Source organism: Mycteria americana, chromosome 1, assembly GCF_035582795.1.
Source record: "Mycteria americana isolate JAX WOST 10 ecotype Jacksonville Zoo and Gardens chromosome 1, USCA_MyAme_1.0, whole genome shotgun sequence".
NCBI classification, from domain to species: Eukaryota; Metazoa; Chordata; class Aves; order Ciconiiformes; family Ciconiidae; genus Mycteria; species Mycteria americana.
Window position 1 is genome coordinate 181700932 of NC_134365.1, and position 18518 is coordinate 181719449.

The 18518-nt window shown below is 38.2% G+C and overlaps 1 protein-coding gene across 20 annotated transcripts in view; it reads right to left on the reverse strand.

Annotated features, from left to right (window-relative positions):
• MYCBP2 (MYC binding protein 2) overlaps nucleotides 1–18518 on the reverse strand; it is a 210179-nt gene that overhangs the window by 176953 nt on the left and 14708 nt on the right. For all 20 annotated transcript variants that reach the window (XR_012773473.1, XM_075488504.1, XM_075488539.1 and 17 more), the window contains exon 2: nucleotides 7550–7625. Coding sequence is in view for 19 of the 20 variants with exons in the window: in XM_075488504.1 (XP_075344619.1) it covers nucleotides 7550–7625 (76 nt within the window). In the remaining variant the exon portion in view is untranslated. The remainder of the gene's footprint in view (nucleotides 1–7549; nucleotides 7626–18518) is intronic.

Sequence of the window (18518 nt, forward strand, 5' to 3'; positions counted from 1 at the left end):
CTAACGGACAAACCACTGAATACAGAAACCTATCAAGGTCTATGAAAGACAGAAGGCCTAGGTTAAGAGCGCAGGACAAATTTGCTTGAACATGCAAGGCAAAATTTGGAGGAGCATTAGGCTAGACTGAGTCAGGGTCATGACCAACTTCACAAGGTTCTTTTGGTTTGTTTCTTGTATTCGTAGGGGGTGGTGAGGCTGGAGTCTTTTTCTTTCTTTTTATTTAAGGGGGATAAATACTGTGAATGACCACGTTCATTCGGCAGGAGAGTACGTGGTGAATTATATTACAGGGATTTAGAACAGATCAGAGTGGAAATATTCATACATCTGAGAGAGCAGTGATGGGAAAGAGGACTTTAAAGTAGCAGAGAAGAAGGGAAAAGAAGTTTAAGAACCAGTGAACTGGATAAGGTTTTAGTGGTGTGGGGTAGCCACAACTTTGTACATCAAAACACAGCAATGGCTCACCACACATTTTTATCTGCGCTTACCTTTTTTTACTACTAGAAATAACAGGGGCTTCTAAATTAGACCATTTAACACCATATATTACAAAACTTAACAGAAAATTCAAAATAACTTCAAAGTATTTCACAGTTTACGTATTTCCTTTTATTTTTTACTATAGTATTATTCTAACTGTACTGGTACATATTTGCATATCCTTCCTTTCCATTATTACTACAAAATTATTGCAAGCTAAAACATTAAGAAGCAATGGTTTACTCTGTAGCCTATTTTATCCAAGATAACACACAGATCCATTATAACACACAGACAGTGTGTTAATTTTTCTTACTCATGTCAGTGTTAGCAGTAAGCACAAAAATATAAAGACAATGGGAAAAAAAAAAAAGGCTGGAAAAAGTTCCCTACATATATACTGAAAGTTTGAGGGTTTTTTCCTTTTTTTTTTTTTTTTTAGCACAACAGAACTTCTGCCATTAGGGATTGAAAGACAACATATAGTCCTTGTTCAACATGAATATCTTCAAAATAATGAAGCTGCTGTTGAAAACCCACGATATCAATCAGTGCAGGAACTCGAGATACAACCTCCTATGTTATTCCAGTATCAAATTGCATCAAAGTAGATTTGGACTGATATCAATGATAATGAGCTACTACCTACTTTAAAAAGTATTTGGCACCAGAAAACTAAATGGTTATAACGTATGACTCTTCTGTATGTCAAATATCTATACACATACCCCAAGAGTTTTGCAGCTGCTGCTAAGGCAAACACACAGTATCAGCTTTCAACTTTAAAGCTAACTCAGTTGAACTGCACAGGTTAAAAAAATTATTTAATAAGTTTACTATGCATTTCCTAGTTTACTGACAGTTACAGGAAGAGAAAAATATCTGGATCCTCTGAAATATCTCTACCTGAAGTTCACTTATCTAATTAGTATCATGTACTGTAATTATAACTTCTGTGAAGTTTCCATTCCAGTACTTTCTTGTCAGGAGCTCAGCTCAGTCTTTGTTCCAGAACAGCCCAAGTTCTGTAGCTCACGTAGCCTCTTTTGAAATAGGTTGGCCAAATTGTTTAACCAGCACAGATCATTTTAGACATTACAGTGCTAGATAAAATATCAATGTATGTTTTCTTGCCTATTTAGATATTAATTAGAGCTTTTTGAACAATAAATTGTTGGGTTGTAAGAACAGGTTAAAACTTAAGGATAATTATGACTTTCACTGTTTACTGTCTTTCATTTGAGGGGGAAAAAAACCTCAATGGAATTAACATTAAATGTATAAGCATACAAATGCTTAGCACATCTCAAGGCAAAAGAAAGGTGCTGAATGATGAGACACACTTTTTCTGGTTGGAGATAGTAGGATGGGAACTTCCGATCACCATGTTGTTCCCCCCCCCCCCCAACTTCACTATAAGGTAAAAAACAATGACTATTTATTTGTGATCAATTTTCTCAAGTCTCTGAGGGGCTTTAAATATAATATTTATAGTTTCCATGTCTTCAAAAAAAACATCTGTTCAAAACTGGAGGTACATGAGCAGGTTGTATAAACATCACTTTCTTAGATTTCTTTCACAGAAGGCAGAGATGGAGCTGATAAAAAAAAGAAACAGGAAAACTTTCTGCCTCTCTAATGCAAATGCTCATTCAATGAGCAGCTTCCCCCCCCCCCTTTTTCTTTTCTTCAACAGTGGTAGTGGTAAGTATTCGAAACAGACATCAGAAGTTTTTTCCATATGAGGCAAGTTTTTTCCTTTCCAGATTACAACAGATTCCTAACTTCACTGAGGTCAGATGCACTGATCAAGTTAGGAAACTGGGACTTAAATTCATCCCATCATCAACTGGAGGTTTCCTTTTCTGCAACTAATGAGAGCCGTGGCACCGGGTTGCTCTTCTACACAGCCGTACAAACTTCCCTGATAGTACGAGAGTCGTGCTACCACCTGTACATTCTTGCTACCGGCTTATAGATTTTGAGGTGGAACAGATCACTATGACGATCTAACCACTAACTGTGCCTCCAGAACCCCACTTAGTAATTATTATATCAAACTAATAAAGTCTATTTTAAGTTACAACAATTATCTTAGTGCTACTGGATTTCAAGTTGACACAAAATACTTCTACATTGCCAAGGAAAACAGTGGAACTTTAAGCCAAAATGTTAATCAATTTCTAAGAACTCAGTGAAGCAACTTATTAATTTTGTGTAGATCTAGGATTGTTAATAATCTTGATCTGCTGAGCTATGGGATACATTATTTCAAGAAAAAAAATCTCACCCTAATAGCTTGTTTTCTTGATGTTAAGTGTATTGAGATCCACACATATATGAAACATCTTTTCGTGACACTGTGGATAAGGTGAAGAGCAACAACCACTTTTTCTGCACCTCTAAATGTCCTTTTCTTAATGGCTGGAATATTGCAATCCAAAGCACTCACTAAGTATAAGTACGACTAGAAGCTCAGCTTCTAGGAAGTCTGAGTAGAAGATGAGATGATAGGCTCTACATTTTTTTTCTACCAAAGCATTTGGTTTCTCACAATATGAAATTGCTATCGCTTTCAAAAAGAATGGAGCTTCAAGTCTGGAAAACAGAATTATGCTGTTTCATTTAGTGGTTTTCATATGAGCTGTAAGAAAGTGGGACATTCTAAAATCTTTATTTTTGTTGTTTCACTTGGTATCATCATAAATTGAAAGCGCACTGTCTTAAATCAAGATACATGATGAAACACACATCCTAAAAACTTAACAGATACCCAGTATTCATCACATCTTCTGTCTTCAGTGCTGGAAAATTTGTGCTAGACAAAACATCTAAAATAAAATTTTGGTGGAAAGGAAGAGCAATTTTTAAACATGATGTCATTCTTACAAAATGTGCAATATTAAACTTCAAAAAGGAGATTCTCAGCTGAAACCACACAAGGTGAGGTAACAGTGATGAACGGTCACTTCAGTGGTCAGAAAGACTAAGGCATCTTTTTCAGAGGAATAGAAAGAGAATCTGTAAAGGCAATAAACCTAATTAAATCCCTCACAAAAGTTTTCTGTATTTAGGTAGACAAAACAGAAGCAGATGATGTTCTCCAGCCATTTAAGATAAAATTAGAAAAGCCTGTCTCTTGAAGTTTTAAAAGATACTGAGGAAAGAACAATTCAGTCCTGAACTACCAAATAATGAAATCTAAATACAAGTCTGAGAAATTGCAATGCCAATGTAAGTAAAGAATCATGAACATAGTTTTAACACCTGAAGGTAAAATTTTATTTCCTGTGTGTTACTTTTTTTCTAAAAGATAAGAGACTATCTTATGAGAGAGAGAATGAAGTGCAGATGCCCATACCTTGATGTGTGACTTGTCTTTGTAAATATATAGTCCCTGCTAAATGGAAGGATGTATTATGTAGGAGAGGTTAAACAGCACAGAGTTGGTTCATAAAATAGAGCAACCAGACTCACAAGTGCTCTTCTCAGTTAGCCTTCTGTAATGTTCCAGTACACTCAAGAAAAGAAGAAAGAAGTGGGAAAACCAAAACCCTCCGGTCTCCTTTACACTTGTCTCACACCTAAACAGTTTTCCCAAAAGATCAAATCCATACATAGCTTATTTTCTGACCAATTCATTTCCTTCTTCTTGAACCAGATGACTGCAATAATGGTTTATCATCAGATGTGATGGAAATAGACTATAATCTAGGAGAGGAAAGTTAATCTGCTGTTAAAGATACGTAATGCTATAATAACCATCTGATTTAACCTGTGCAAAACGCAGAGCACAGAACCTCACCAAATTCTTCTTTGAACAGTTCAAACATCTCTTAGAAAGGGATGCCCTCTTGAGGTTGAAACACCAAATAATAAAAAAGCCATTGAAAACACTGCCAAATTATTTGAGAAGCTACGTGTGTTTTTAATGAGACAAATATTTACCCCAGCCCATCTTATACATCATTAGCTTACAATAAATTTGTCTGCTACATGAACCGTCCTTTTCCAAGGTTTTATTCCTTCCATTTGTATAAAGCTAAACAAGTCATAGTTTAAAACTTCTGCATAAACTAAACACGTGGATGCCGATCATTCAAAGTACATTCTCTGTCTCTGGCGGACTCCAATTTTTTTCAGTATTCTTCAAATAATGTTATGAGAACAGAAGATGGTGAACTCTGGCTTTCCATCCAGTCTCTCAGCTAAGTGTCCTAAGCAGCACTTTTATGAGTTAACAGTAAAGTGGGAAAACTCCAGGGGGTGAAAAGGGAGGAGGGAGGGGAAACGGCAGTATTCATAGCGTTGAGATAAATTACACAGCCTACAATTTTCTAGTGATAACTGTTGCCAAAAAAAAAAAAAAGGGTGGGGGTGGGGAGGGGGGACAGGAATCCAAGGTGCTACACCCATGTCTAATAATCACATATTTGTTTTCTATGTAAAAGTCACTCTATTCAACACTGAATTTCTAAAGCCAAAACACACTGCACCCACATAGAAAACTTTATACCTCCATTAAAAAAAAAAAAAAAAAAGAGATACTAAATCACAAACCTGAAAGTTAACAACAGTTCAAATACAAGTGATCATAACATGACCCCAGCTTAGAAACAGAATAAGTCTCAAACTACTGGGCTGCATTAAACACCAATTAATGTTTTATACTTAAAATGTTGTAACATTTAATGCTTAAATGGTGGAAATAATTCTCTTCCAGTTGTTCAACAATGACTTTTTTTAATGTTCTCTCCTCTTCAATCACTCAATTATCATTTTTAGTAACTGCAGGGTATAACTAACAGATTTTTGGGGCCTCTCAGCTTAGTCTCAAATTAAGGCCCTCCCTGCCTCTACCAAGCATATTAAGAGAAAGGTCCCATCTCTGTTTAGACTAAAAGACCCTGGTTCTTAAACTAAACTGATGTACACAAGCTCTCCTGCTCAGAACGTCCAGTAGTGATGGGCTTTTCAATCTGCCCTATTATAAGGCTTCAAATGGAAACTCACATTTTCCTGACAATACACACATCTGTTTTCAGACATTCCAGTGCAAAAATTATCATCGTTCTTATTCTGCACTGGTAAGCATGGGGATGCATTGAAAAGCATATGGGGAAAAAAAAAACAACCAACCAACCAACAAAAAAACCCCAAAAAACAAAACAACAACAAAACAACCAAGGAAACAAACAAAAACAAAAACCAAACCCATCCCACTTTGTCAGTAAACAAAACTTGATAACCTAAAGATAGGAAGCTGATTTTATCTTTCCCTCTTCAGCTACATTTTTCACGAAATACACCATTTCCTGCTATCATGCAGGAATAAGCTTGAGTGCCTTTCTGTACCTCAGTGACTTGCAACAAACACCAATGCTCTGCTGGTCAACCCTGGCCTGCCTCAAAGACTGTCGAGAATAGAAGTATCGGTAAAAGACATGCAAAAGCCCATTATGCCTTTCACAGGCAGATAAATCTCACTTAATGCTTCGAGTAGAAGCTGTTTAAAATCCAAGAAAAATCTTGAAAACAACCCTGTATAGGCATGAGATGCAGAGATTATCAGCTAGTGCCAAATCTATAACTACTGACAAGAACCAGCCTTTAATATGCTCATGTCGTCTTTGGCCATTCAGAAGGGATCCTGCCAATCCATGTATCCAATGCAACTAAATCCAAGAAGCACATTTGACTGTCAAGCTTGTGAGGAACAGCAGTTCTCGATTTAGCTTCCTACTTGGCCGTTCAACTAGGGCACCACTACCCAGAAAGACAAGGTTCCTTTTATATAGTAACAATGATCAAAGAGTTACCTTACTTTAAAAGCACAAGTTTCTGTCACCAGACAGAACATACAAAGACTACATTCTGCAAAATTTCTTCAAATTTCTAACTTGGTTTTATGTGTTGACAGTGGGTGTGACAAAATCATGAAGGGAACAGGGCTAAAACTTCTAATATCATAGCAACTGAAGAAAGGGCTGAAAAATTCAGTTTGGACCATAAATATTTCACTGTACAGTACTGAGAACAGAAGTGAAGATAAGCCCCTTCTATACCGTAGTCTGGAGCTGCACTACTTGAGATAAGCAGAACAATCTGGTACGTATCCAAAAAGGCAATACCAAATGAAGAGATATAGGGCTTGCTTCACCCTCCCAAAGTCATCTGTCTTGAGATAGAGTAACTACACAAGGTTTGGCAAATAGGGATAAGATGGCCAATTTGATCTACAGTGTACTTGTATTATAAGGGCATTCAACTGACTAGAAAGTGTTTTCACTGGATATTTCAGTGGTTCTGTCCTTCAGAACTATACCAGAAATTAGCTACTTTCTCTTTACTGACTACAATAGGAACCTAGGAAGAAGCCTCCGTGCCTGCAGTGAGCCTTCACGAAAACCCCTCCAAGACTCGAGCTTAAACAGAGGAATAATAGCTCTCTATTAGAGAAAGAATGCAGCAGAGCAGTATTTTATTAAAATACTGTTGCTTTTGTCTAGATTTCTTCTCTGCAACAAGTAAATACGTAAACATTTTTATGAAGTTCACTATACTGCTCCCATGCATTTAAAGCAATGGGGGCAGGGGTTACACAGGGAGAAAATATTAATAGAAACAGATAAGTATCATCTATTCCATTATGGAGGAATTTTCAGAGGTAACTTTGGATTCCTTAGACACTGAATGCTCCCTTTCTCCTTTAGCCAATATGGACAGAACTCTTTGCAGCAGCAGTCTCTAACTGCTGGCTAGACACACATCTCTTAAAATTTAACTATAAAACCAACATGTTTAGCTACGTGTACAGTTTAGGAACTGGAGAATCAAAAATGCTGTTCATATTTCATGCTGAACATTAGTAGCAAACACAGCTGAATAAAGTTAACATTGGTATCAGTCATGTAGAATACAGTAAACAGACAAACAATACTGGCATATTATTATCTTTTCTAAACAAATAAATTGCTAGTTACACTTATTTTTTCTTATATTTCTCAAGTGAAGTAACTTTCATTTTTGAGTCAGAACTTTGTCAAGTTGGTTACAGACTTACCTTGTTGCGTGTTTTTACTTTCAATTTAGTCTTCTGTTTCCTTTTCAATTTTTTCTTGCTAAAAAGTTTCTTACTTCTGAAAAAGAGCAGAAAAGCCATGAGAATAAAAGCATTAAACTCCCTTCCATACCCCAGGGTAAACAGCTGCACCAGCAGAGGAAAAAAAAAGTCAGAAGTCCTCCAAAATTTTTTCTCCTAAGCAAAGGGAACCAACACAGGGAGAATTTCAGAGTATAAATCAGAATATAAAGCACTTAAAATGATACTTTGCCAATGCTCCACTGAATTATGGGCCTTTATTCTCATCAATTTAAGCAGAATATATACTAGGACAGACAAAAACCCCCTATATTTTATACTGTTTTACCCTACTGTTTCTATTGCAAGTCCATTAGTGCCACACCAATGCTAGAAGCAAGAATTATTGATGAATCTCAGTAATATAACCTGTTAATACCAAACACGTATGTTTTGTGAAGTGTTTACCAGATAAAGGTTCAAGCCTTCCAAGACAATAAGGAAGCTTTAAAAATGCATCATTTGGCAGAAAACTGAGTTGGTGGAAAAAACTGCAACTTTTGAACATAGCTTTTTAAATTCTATCTGGACTTTTCCTACCCTCAGCTTACAGAGTTTTCATTTCCATCCTTCTACATTACAGCTCTAGCTAACACAACGCTCCTCTAATCCTCTTCTGCCCACACCTCATTCCTATCACATTCTTTTTCTCCTCCATTTTACTACCCAGTAAAACAAACAAAAAAAAACACACACAAAAAAAGACACCATACACACATACAATCGTTTTCTCACCATCACTGAAATCACTCTGAGATGCGTGCTTTTTAACCTACTCTACGTTTCTCTAGTCTGTTCAGATTACAAGCCGTCTGCAAAAAAAGGCAGATGTTTTCTGTGCAGCATACAGCTCATCTTATACAGGACTTTAAGCAGCAGCTACTAACATTCCTCTGTGCCACTTAAACTCTACTCAAATAGTTTACAGTTTAGATTATTTGGAAAAATAAAACCATGGAATCTGAAAATCACAAACAGTAAGAAGTTGCACTTTCAGGTAACAAATTGGAAAGAGATTGAGAATCAAGAGAAGCTTAGTATTTTATTAAAACAACTTTGTTCTAAATAAAAATTTTGAGGGACTAAAAACATACCACTTACTACTCTCTCCTGCACAGCATTCAGACTGCAAGAGTATACAAGTCTCACGGTCCAGCAGTCAAAAGCTGGAAACTAAAGTTTGACCAATGGCCACCAGTAAGAAAACAAGCTCAAACAAAGAACCCCCCAGAGTATCCCCAAAAAGCTGCGTGCTAGAAATTTAATCACCTTTCCCATCTTCACCTATTAACAAAGAGGGAGGTACATTCCTCATCAAGACACTGCAGAAACAAATTAGCTCACCACTTTTCTTATAAGGAACCACCACCACTATCCTGGAGTTAAGAGAATTGATTCAGTGAGGGGAGAGCCCCCGCCCACCCTCCCCAGTAAATTAAAGCTTATAAAGAGAACCTAGATGACCTCCTAAGGTTCCTTCAACAATAAAGTTTCAATATATAACAGTGTACAACCTATTTAAGAAGCAGGGGGAAGAAATTTCATACAACCCTTAATGTCTAAATTTCTATGATCAGACTCCATAGTCTGTTTCACTATTTAGTTATTCTTACATTGGACAAGTTTTTCTTATTAGTTTAATGCAGTTAATTCTTATTCTGCTGCCAAACATGAAAAACAGCGCAGTCCCTTCCTGTAGCCACTCTGTAGCCACATTCTGTAGCCACTCAATCTTTGTCTCTGGACCAAATAACCTTTTACAAAACTTTCACCCTAACTTTAAGTGTAAAAGTCCAGATTTATTTTGGACTTCTTCTGGGCTCTCTCAGTCCATACCACAAGTAAACCACATTGACCAAAACTGAAAACAGTACTTATTATTTGCTGTTGAGAATAATAATTGCCTTGTATGCCTCCAAGGTCACACTGTATTGCAGGTATTATTCAGCAGCTTCATAGCAATATGCCATGGCAGACCTACGTAACCCAGCGTAACCTGAAAATATTTTTCCTGCAAACCTCCAAACTGAGCTTCTAAAACTCTTTATCTAGTTGTGCTGTTAATTATGCCTTTTAAACACAGCACAGTTTGTACTTACTAAAGACAACTTCATAAGCATTGCTTTTTTTTTTTTTTCAAAAAGGACACTAACTCAAGTTGCCAAGACATTTCAAATGTAATCCTGCCTGCCAAAGTCCTTGCAAACTCTCCAAATTTGTTATAGTCTGCAAACATTATAAGCACTTTCTCATCTCGTAAATATTTCACAGGACCAGCCCCATATTTTTGTATGTATTTCTCTGTGTGTATGTATACATCTAGAAACCCCCAAAATTAAGCTGCCTTTTTTTTTCCCCTGCTGAGATTGGGGTCATTTCCAAAGTGACAAAACCCCCACCATTTTGCAGACTACCTTCACTTGTTAATGATATCTAGACAATGTTTTCTCCAATTAGCAAGCAGGACAGATCAGCAATGGGCTTACTTGCTCTTTGATTCCAAGTGGTAGTGCTATGATCTCCTTCATTCATACATCAACCATTAAAGATGCTGCAAGTATAAACTTTTCCTAGTCACTCCACTGTAGCAGTCATTATCTTCAGCAAGTTTTAGGTTTGAACAATTTTCTACATGGAAACAACTTGAGTATAGAAATGCCATGTTGAGAATCCACATTTATCTCCCTATTTTTTCTTAAAACAAAACCTCAACGGTACTGAAATCCCAATGTTTTTGTTGGGAAGTATACTTCCCCCCATATCCAAATGGAACTTCAGAACTAGTAAATGATTAATTAAAGAATAAAAACCCCTCATCAACACTAATTTTATAAACAGTTCTGAGCAACCTATCATTACTATGCATAATTCTAATACTAATATGTTTATAATATATCTGCGTATAACAGATATATATGATTATCCACAGTTCTACTGTTATATACCATTATGCAAGGAGGTTTTAATATTCAGATAGAAAGGATAAAATATGGGCAAGTATATTCATGAAAAACAACGTTAAGCAGATTATGAGTAATTTCCTGTTGGAAACCACATGGGTTAATTATAAGCCTGATTCTTCTACTGCCTGAAGATTAACAAGACCTGATACGGCTTGGTTGAATTTTTTAGCTAAATTATTATGGTTTTGGTTAACAATTGTAAATTGCTGTAAGCTGTCATTTGTAAAGTTCCTAAAACTCTATGCTGACAATCTGCTTCCAATGGCAGAAGGCCTTTGGCTTTTAACTCAGCTGTTGATAACGTTCAGTTCACGCAAACCAAACACTGATTATCAGCAAATCTTAGGCAGGTTTTCTGCAAACTGCTTCAAGCCATTGTAACATTTGAGACTAAGTTAGCAGTTTTGAACTGGACCACAAAGGAAGTGCAAGTCAAATGAGCGCAGAACATGAAGATATCTTGACAAGAAAATACTTGTGGCAAATGGACCCAAAGAGTGAATGGTGCTATCACAGCCTTCACAGAAAAATCTGTTGGGAATAAAAGCAAAGACCTAAAATGTTCAACCCTGGAATACAGAACAATTGTCTCAAACCAAGGGGGGGAAAAAAGGGGAAGGTGGGCAACAACCAATTGCTGGACAATTTAAAATAGGTAAAACAGCTGTTAAATGACGTGATTGCAACTTCTATTCAGGTTTGTGGCACCTGTAGTAGAAGGAAGTAAAAGCACACTTAAGTTTATTTGTTTTCAAACCAGAAGTAGCATTAGCTAGTACTTACAATATTTGCTGCTTTATTAGGGGGATGCTCCTCAGTTGCCTCAACACTATTGCTCTTACTCTGTTCAAGAGAGCTGAGGAAATGCAAACAGAGCATCTTCCCTCGAAGTCATAATAGTCCTGCACTGCAATTCATAAGCTTAAATTTGAGAAGGAAGCTTTATGTGTTGAGTGTCCCCCCCATTCAATGTTGTTACTGAATTACTAAATATAGGTTAACATTATGTTAATAGTGTCACACCTGCATAAGCTCTTCTAGGCTGTATGTTACACTAAAGGTGTCATTGATGAGTGGAAAAAAATATTATTCTGTCTCTGCTGCTGAGGCAGAATAGGAACAACACAAGTGTTATTCAACTGCTGTCTGATCTAAAACCTTTACTTCTATCTGAAATGTGTTACCAAAGGTCATGGTAGCTAGTACAGCATTACACCCAGTCATTCTACTGTTAGTTAAATCTTTGAGTACACTTTTGAAAAATGAGTGAATTTAGTAAGCTGCATGTTAACACATGCTAAAATTTTTTGAAGTTCCAACTGACTTTGACTCAGTGTATTTGTCTAAACTTGCTTGCTCTGATTTTATGGCTAAGCATCTTCAGGGAAGAAGTACACTGTTGACAGGAGAGGTCTATCAAAGTCATGCTGTGTCCAGACAAATGACAAATATACTGTGTTATTTTGTTTCCATAGGTGCTTACTCTGCACCGTTAGCTTAAGCATTCAAGGGCTATGGAAATGCTCTTAAGAGGCAGCAACTACTCAGTGACACTGAAATGAAACACTGTCAGATTTGTGATATCAAGTAATTCTTTTGTTCCCTCCACTTGGCGAATTATTGCTGCTGGTGGTCAATTTGGTTGGACAAGAAGCAGCAAGCTTTTGCTTCTGAACAGCCCAAAGTGAAATCCCAAGCTGAAATTGTCAAGTAGCCTGCAACTGCAAGCTGTTATCACTCATGTAGTCACCATCATGTCTCAGGGTCTTTCACCATGGCATCGAGTTCCTTTCAAAAGCTCTAAATCTACCAACATACTTTACTCAAGGGTAGTGAAATGCAAGTACTGACACGCAGACATTGGTTGAAAAGTAATGAACTGATGTTTCCTCCACTGTTTTCCTCAGCTGCCCCATACTGAATAACAGTGCAAGATCAGCAATACCCATTTTTTATGTGCAGAAATCACATAACTAGTGCTGTTTGGCAGCTTGCTTTGTACAGGTACATTACTGCCATAAAGGATCTACAAATTACAAAACACTTTATCCACAGGCTGTCACTACACGATGGAATATCATGTTTGCCGTAAAGGCAGTGTGGGACTACAGAAAAACTAATTGGTCCAAAGTAGTTAAGACATCAGCCACAGCGCCCCATCTTAAGTTCTGCCCAGCAAACTGTCAGGGTAGTATCTGATTTGCAGAAGTCTACATCCCTTTGTGATTTTCTTTTTGAATAAGAGTATTACAATATCTGATTGCCACAATTTTTTCAAAGACTTTTCTTTACAGTCACCCAAGGGCACACAGAAGCACCACCCAATAGTGCACAGAAGCACCACTACTCCTACGTAACCAGTGGAGAACTGAAGTACTGCAGATTTATTTACCAAAGGGAGATGGGGAAGAAAAGACTACTTTGAGTAAACAAATCTGTATCAACATAGAATGACTGCCGAGAAAATGCGATGACTGGGAGGTATAAATTAGACTTCAAAGAAAGTAGCAAACACAGTAATTTTCACTTTCTACCATTTAGTTTGATGTTTTCCTTTACCTTCCCACATCCAAACTTCACCAGAATGTTTATCATAGTTGTTGCAGAACACCAACTGCATTGTCCTTGTCCTTTTTGTGATCCAGACAGAATACGAAACAGTTGATGATGAGCCAATTGATAACTTAAGAGTTAGGATTAGAGAGCAGACCAATATGACCAATATAATTTTGGGTGTCTGCTACACACAGCCTGATCAGGAAGAAGTAGATGAGGCCTGCAAGAAACCTCACATTCACAGGCCTTTGTCCTTATGAGGGTTAACTACCCCAATATCTGCTGGAAGGGGACACAGCAGGGCATAAGCAATGCAGGAGGTTTCTGGAGCGCATGGATAATAATTTAATGACACAGGTGACTGAGGAGTCAATGAAGGAAGGCACTTTGCTGGACCTGACACTTAAACAAGGAAGAACTAGTCAGGTGCACAAAGGCTGGAGGCAGTCATGGATGCAGTGACAACACAGGTGAAGTTCAGGAACCTGAAAGAAGGGAGCAAGGCAAAAGCAAGATCACAACCCTAGACTTCAGAAGAACGGACTTTAGCCCATTCAGTGACCTACTTTGAAGAGTCTCACAGGATACAGTCCCCTGGAGAGAACGTGCAGGAAAGCTGGCTGATTTTCAAGGATAACTTCCAAGCTCACGAATGGTCTGTTCACACATGCAGGAAGTCAAACAAAGGAGAGAGGAGGCCTGCATGGATGAACAAGGAGCTCCTGACAGAACTCAAGTATAAAAAGGAAGCATACAAGAGGTGGAAGCAGGGTCACATCACCCAGGAGAAATATAGAGACACTGTCTGAGTTTTCAGTGATGCGTTTATAAAAGCCAAAGCCCACCTGAAGTTCAATCCGGCAAGGGACACGAAGGACAAGATTGGCTTCTACAGGTGTACCAGTAGCAAAATGAAGACTAGGGAAAAATGTGAGCCCAATGCTGAATGAGTAAGAGCCTGGTCATGAGGGACACTTGTCACTTACGTTTACTGGTAAAACTAGCCTTCAGAGGGAAAGTCTGAGTAACGATGACTTATCCTCAGTGAAGGAAGTTCAGGTCAGGGAACATTTAAATAAGTCAACAGGACCTGACAGAATGCACCCACAAGTGGTGAGGGAGGTAGCCGATGATACTGCAAGGCCACTCTCAGTCTTTGAAAGGTCACAGCGATTAATATAGATTCCTGAGAACTGGAAGAAAACAAATGTCACACTCCTATCTTCAAGAAGGGCAAGAGGGAAGATTGGGGGATCCAAACATACAAAGGACAAGATGGTGATAGCAAATACTCAGCTTGGATTTATCAAGAGGAAATCATGCTTGAGCAACCTGGTAGCCTTCTACAATGAGAAGGGCTGGCTTAGTGCGTGACTGGAGAGCAGTGGATTTTGTTTATTTCAACTTTAGTAAGGCTTTTGACACTGTCACTCACAACATCCCCATACACAAACTGATGAAGTACAAGCTAGATAAACATGGACTGAAAACGGGCCAAATTGCTGGGACCAAAGAGTTGTGAATGAATGATGGGACAGAGTGCACCTTCAAGTCAGTTTGCAGGTAGTACAAAACTTGGAGGAGTGGTTGATAAACCAGAGGGTTGAGCTGCCATTCAGAGGCACCTCAACAGGCCGAAGAAATGGGCCACCAGTAATCTCATCAAGTTTAACAAAGGGAAATGCTAAGTCCTGCACATCTGGGGAGGAATAATCTCAGACACCTATACACGCTGTCAGCCAACTGACTGGAAAGGAGTTTTACAGAAGACGACCTATGAGTCCTTATAGTGGACATATTGAACATGAGCCAGTAACACTGCCCCTGAAGCAAAGAAGGCACACAGCCTCCTTCACTGGATTAGGAAAAGTGTTGCCAGCAGGTTGAGGGAGTTGGCTCTAACGCTCTACACAGCACTGGCAACACCACCTCTGGAGTACCATGACCAGTTTTGGGCTTCCCACTACAAGACAGACTCACTTAGTGAAGCAAGTTCTGAGAAGGGCCACTAAGATTCTTAAGAGACTGGAACATCTGTCATATAAGGAGAAACTGAGCAAGCAGAGATTGTTTAGCTGGGAAAAGAGAAAACTTGGGGGGTGGGGTGTGGAATTTTCTCAATGTGGATAAATACCTGATGGGAGAGAGTAAAGATGGGAGAGCCAGACTCTTCTAAGCAATATCCAGTGACAGGCTGAGAGACGATGGGGAAAAAAGTGAAATATGGGAAGTTCCATTTAAACATAAGAACTGTAAGAGTGGTAAAACACTGGAACAGGTTGCCCTGAGAGGCTACAGATTCTCCATCCTTGAAGATATTCAAAGTCAGCTGGGCAATGTCCAGAGCAACCTTCTCTGGGTGATCCTACTTTGAGCAAGAAGGTTGGACTAGACGGTCTCCAGAGGTCCCTTCCAATCTCGACTATTCTGTGATCCTCACTGTTTGTTTACATACCAAAGTAAAATTTGACTGCACAACAAATGTGCTGGTACATTGTGGAAAGAGTATACTTTTTCCTCATTCTGAGTTTAGCATTTTTCGTGGTGCCATGCCATGTTTCTGATTATGCTTCCAAGTAGACACATACTGAGCTTTTCATCTGTTCACCATCTGGATCAGCAAACATACAGCAAACTCAGGCATAAGAGCAGACTTCTATGGGAATTAGTCAGCATAATCACACCTACAATACTATGCAAAGCTAAGAAGAGAACAAGAGATGAAAACCACTCTACCACACTGAAAATATATGCTTGTATTAAGACAAGCCAGTCATCTGAATCGATCCACACTTTCTTGGATATAACCAATGCCCAAGGGTATACTAAGAAGTGTATGACAAAGAACATGCTTACATGCAACAATCAAGAGTTTCTCTGTGCAGATGGATCAACGTGGACACTGTGTACAGGATCTTTAACAAGACTTTTCCAAACTTCAGTGGTACAGAAAACTCACGCATGTCCCAGGCAATCTAAAATATAATTTGACAAGTGGAAGGTACTCTAGAATCATTAAAAACAGTGTCTGGAAAGGACCCCGAAAGGTCAGTCTTTCCATTCCCTGGTCCAGCACAGGAATAGTCAAATTTCTCTTCATTCCTGACAGGTGTTTTCCCTGTGGAGACATTAAACACTGCCAATGATCACACTTTCACCATGTCCTAAGTAATCCTACTAGAAAGCTCTTTGTGGGATCTTTTCTAAAATTGCCCTTATGGCAATTAAATGCTATTTTTTTACATCTTTATTGGAGAAAAATCAGTTTATTTTCCTCTTCTTCCATGGCTAGCTTGAATTTTTTTCAAGTCTGAGGAGAAATAAGAGTCTCGTAAATTAAGTAGTCTCAGTTCCTTCAGCCTAAACCACAAATCATTTACATCACTGACATCTAATTTCACTAGTCTCATACTCGTAACTAGCCCTTCTTGTTGAGAAAACAAAACAAAAAAAAAAGAGAGGGAAAGAGACAAAATAAGCCCCACAATCCTGAAGTGCAAGGAAAAGGTCAAGAATTACTTCAGGTTTCCTACACAAAAGAACCTCTCTCATGCACTTTGGAAAAAAAACCAAACCAAACCAACCAACCAAAAAAACCAAAAACCAAAACAGAAACACTCCAACAGCATGACACTGCCGAATCACACTCACTTTATAATTCTATACAATGTGTAGAACCTGTCATGAGGAACTTCTCTACCCTACATTTTATTCACTGTTGTTTTTACATTTGTGCTTACTGATTTTTTTTTTTCTTCACGCTAAGCATTTGTTGAGGTTATTATCTTTAGTATACCTGTAATCTTTCTCACCTTTGCATCCTCTATGAACTTTTTAATCTACAATCTCAATTCCAACAGTGAAATTGTCAATGACGAGACTGAACAGTTCAGGACCTAGGACAGATCCAGATAGAGAACAAGCACTACTACCTCTTCTCACATGCTTCCCCCTTGACAGCCAGCCATTCCACAGCACCTCTCCAGACTGGTCTTCTGTGTAGTTTTAAATCCATCTTACAGTAGTTCTGTCTAGAACAAGGGTAGCCAAATTGACATGTGGAAGGCAACACACCCAAAAATTTCACTTGAGGAAGGCTACAGTCCAGCCAATGAGATGACAGGGGCAACATCAGGTTTTCTCACTTGCATCTGCTTGAAGATCAGCCCATGCTTCTTGGTGCAGGCCCAAGGCTAGAAGTAGAGCTCTGGTATACTCCTAGCTGATCTACTATAACAAGATATTCTAAGGTTTTGTTCAGTTCAGAGCAAGCTCTGAGATGAAGTACAGTCTATGTGGCGCTGGGTCCAAATTCAATCATCATCTGATTTTAGAACAAGCTTAGCATTTAAAATTAAGATTTCCTTTGGTGAAATCCTAATTAGTTTCCATAATTCTTGAAAAATGAGTTTTAGACAACTGTTAATAGTGGCTAAGTATTAAGCTTCCCAGACAGGGCTCATCATAAATCCATTTTGTGTCTAATTTATCACCTTCACGTATATAACATGTAATTTTTACAGTACTTTTAGAAATGTAGTCAACAGAAACTGTACTAGAGTATCCCAAGTCCTCCTTTATCCCTTTTTTAGTTAGGCATTGTCTACCAATTTGCTTTATACTAGTCTTCTAGAACCTTATATATCTTCTATGAATTTCCTCATAGTTCTGAAATTGCCTCAGCCAGTTTTTCCAACCACTTTAAGGGGAAATATCATCATACTTGTGAAAATACCTAAATATTTTCTAGCCTGTTCTTTCCCTATTCTTGCCTTCACCATTGACTACAATTGTTATACCTCTGCCTTAGTTACTTTTTCTGCCGGCTCTGCATCAGAGTTTTCAGCCATGCAGAAAACCAGGAAATACTCTTCTGACAAACTACAACAATGTACATTTTGAGGTTTTTTCCTTATCTTCTGTAAGCAGATAATCTATCTGACACGTGATCACACAGATGAAGGACAGAGCCATTATGGAGAGACATTAAAGCAATCACAGCCTCTGCTGGGCTTCCCTATCTCCCATGCCATTTACTCCATCCTCCAAAGTGCTCCAAAACAGCTGTTAATTTGTAATGTAGCTTCAAGGCATCTTAGTATCAAATACAACAATGGTGAACCACAGCTGATAAATATGAGTGCACTTGTCAGCAAGAAACTTACTATTCACTGTCTTGTTGCTACAGAAGTTCAGCTAGAAGGGCTTCAAAATATAGGAAAGGGAATACTAAAGAAAAAAGGGTTATCAAGGCTGATCAGAAGATCTGAAGAGATTTCAAAATTGTGGGACCATATTTCCTCCCTTATTGCAAGAAATAAGTTGCTTTTTAATCTTATTTTACGGGGCATCCAGACTTGCTGTTAACAACT